General features: G+C 64.3%; 2 protein-coding genes across 2 annotated transcripts in view; one reads left to right on the forward strand and one right to left on the reverse strand.

Annotated features, from left to right (window-relative positions):
• Positions 1-1311, forward strand: part of PRELID1 (PRELI domain containing 1) — a 1567-nt gene extending 256 nt beyond the window's left edge. Inside the window, exons 2-5 of the mRNA XM_019534756.1 lie at positions 2-269; positions 389-502; positions 703-781; positions 1039-1311. Coding sequence (XP_019390301.1) covers positions 2-269; positions 389-502; positions 703-781; positions 1039-1172 — 595 coding nt within the window. The 3' untranslated portion in view covers positions 1173-1311. The remainder of the gene's footprint in view (position 1; positions 270-388; positions 503-702; positions 782-1038) is intronic.
• MXD3 (MAX dimerization protein 3) lies at positions 1213-2617 on the reverse strand (the record flags this gene model as incomplete). The annotated part of the gene is made up of 3 exons (XM_019534757.1): positions 1213-2055; positions 2212-2386; positions 2477-2617. Coding segments are annotated over 3 exons (435 nt in total), but the record flags the coding sequence as incomplete, so codon positions are not given.
• Between the last annotated feature and the right edge of the window lies 1 nt (position 2618).

Here is a 2618-nt window from a genome sequence, read left to right on the forward strand (position 1 = left end):
GCCGGGACGGGCCGGGCCCCCCTGATGCCCCCTGCCCCCACAGCAAGCACGTGCTGACTGAAGACATCGTGCACCGGGAGGTGACGCCGGACCAGAAGCTGCTCTCCCGGCGGCTCCTGACCAAGACCAACAGGATGCCGCGCTGGGCCGAGCGCTTCTTCCCCGCCAACGTGGCGCACTCGGTGTACATCCTGGAGGACTCCATCGTGGACCCCCAGAACCGGACCATGACCACCTTCACCTGGAACATCAACCACGCGCGCCTGATGGTGGGTGGCTGGGCGGGGCTGGGGGGTGTCTGCCTGGGGAAGGAAGGGCTCCCACTCCTGGGACGGGGCTGGAGCCACGGTCAGGGCTCACGCCGTGCTGTTCTCTCACTCCCTGGCAGGTGGTGGAAGAGCACTGCGTTTACCGTGTGAACCCAGAGAACAGCGGCTGGACGGAGGTGCAGCGGGAAGCCTGGATTTCCTCCAGCCTTTTTGGCATTTCCCGGGCTGTCCAGGTCAGTGTTCCCAGGGTCCCCCATGCCCGGCAGGAACGTGTCCCAGCTGCTCCTGGCACCTGGTGTGGCCCCCCGCCGCAAGGAGCCTGGCGTGCCACCCAGACAGCCCCGGTAGGGTGGGGCAAGAAGCACTTGGACAGCTGATCTGCTCCTGGGACCACTGGGTCCGAGCTGCAGCTTCACAGCGTCTCCTGTTGCAGGAGTTCGGCCTTGCCCGGTTCAAGAGCAACGTGACCAAGAGCACCAAGGGCTTCGAGTACGCACTGGCTAGGATCCAAGGTGCGTGTGTAGGCAGGGTTGTTACCGGCTGGGCATGTGGATTGTTGCTGCCCTTGTGTCTCACCCTGGCGCTTGCCACACTGCGGGAGCGGCTTTGCCTGCTGCAACACCAGCTCTGCCGGCCTGGGTGGTGAAACCTGCACTGTCAGGGCAGGGAGTTACTCAGCCCTCCCCGTGCATAGGGGAAGCTGTCCCTGCTCTCTGGGGGCAGGGGCACCTGGGCCCATAGGGTGTTACAGGTCAGTGACTCATTGCAGGGGAAGCTCCATCCAAAACACTGGTGGAGACTGCAAAGCAGGCAACAGAGAAGGCCAAGGAGACCGCCTTAGCAGCTACGGAGAAAGCCAAGGACTTGGCCAGCAAGGCAGCCACCAAGAAGCAGTACGTGTGAGCGCAGCTCCACCAGCCCCTCCCCCCAGACATGACCTCCGTAGATTTTATATTTTTTAATCAATGCTGGACAAGTCTGACAATCAGTGGTGGAGAGCACCTTCCTGAGATGTAATTATCATTAAACATTCAACTCCCTGGGACTTATTTTGGCTGGGCCTGGCTGGCAGCACAGGTCCACGTTGCGGCCAGGGCCAGGGCCAGACACCAGCAAGTTAGGGGGGGCGAGGGCTGGGGCTGTGATAGCAGGTGCAGCTCTCCAGGAGATGCTGGCTTTGGCTCCCTGTTCCTGCTGTATTCAGCAATGTCCTGGCTGCAGAAGGGAGGTGCTTGGGTGCCCACCACCCCTGCTGGCACTTGGCCCTGTGTGAGCAGACAAGGCCTGACAGGGCATGGAGCATCACTGCTGCCTGCCTGCTAGCAGGGCAGCATTTTCTGAAGTGGTTCCAGTTCCTGCCACCCAGAGCAGGAGCCCCCACTTTCTTCCCTCCCCCTCAGTGCACCGTGGCCATCAGAGCCGTGCAGCTCAGTCCTGGCAGCTGGCAGCGGTTGAAAGCAGGGGCAGGTTCCTCCCACCACATGCCTGAGTGGTGGGGCATGTGCAGGGGGGGCCCACGCTGCTCCAGGGGAAGTGTCTGATAGGTCTTCAGGTCTCCTCCTGGGCCCATGGGCTCAGCAGGGTGGTGGGCGAGGAAGCTGGGGGCTGCGTGCACATCTGGATGAGGGCTTCTTGGGCTCAGGCTGTGGCAGCCTGGCTGGGTGCCATCATAGCCATGTGCGATGGATGCTGGAGTAGCTGTGCTCCCTGCCAGCACTGAAGCGGGCCAGCACGTCCCCCTCACTGCTGTCGAACACGGTCATTTCCACGTTGATCTCTGCATCCTCTGTGAGGGGAGGCAAAGTCTTGACAGGTCCTGCCAGGAGTGCCGGGGTGGGACTTGCCCTGCTCAGACCACCCCTCAGGGGTCCAGGTGCTCTGAGGTGCTGGGGTAAGTGTCTGCCTGGGGGGGGGAGGGGGGCTGGGCCCCGCTGCCACTGACCGTGGTCGGAGTCGGAGCGCTCTGAGGACAGTGCGGAGGAGTCCAGGCTGTTGGCCCTTGTGCGCTCGCCACCAGCACCTGGCACCAGCTGCTCCAGCCGCCGCTGCAGGCTCCGCTGCTCACGCTGCAGCCGGTCCTTCAGCCTCTGGGCCCCCTGCTCCTGCTCCTCCAGCTTCTTCAGGCCGCGGCAGAAGCAGGGTTAGACCCTCCCTGCTTGCCGGGCCTCCTGCTCCTGCCAGCCCGGGACGGGGGAGGGGGCCCTCACCTGGATGTGCAGCCGGGCCCAGTGCAGGAGGCTGAGGGTGGTGTGCCGGGAGCTCTCCTCAGCGCCAGGAACCTGCTGCCGCAGCTGCTGCAGGCAGCGCCGGAGCTGCGCCCTCCTGCCCGGGGCAGCGCGGGTCACGGGG

This window comes from Crocodylus porosus, unplaced genomic scaffold (genome assembly GCF_001723895.1).
Source record: "Crocodylus porosus isolate Cpor-Errol unplaced genomic scaffold, CroPor_comp1, whole genome shotgun sequence".
Classification (NCBI taxonomy): Eukaryota; Metazoa; Chordata; order Crocodylia; family Crocodylidae; genus Crocodylus; species Crocodylus porosus.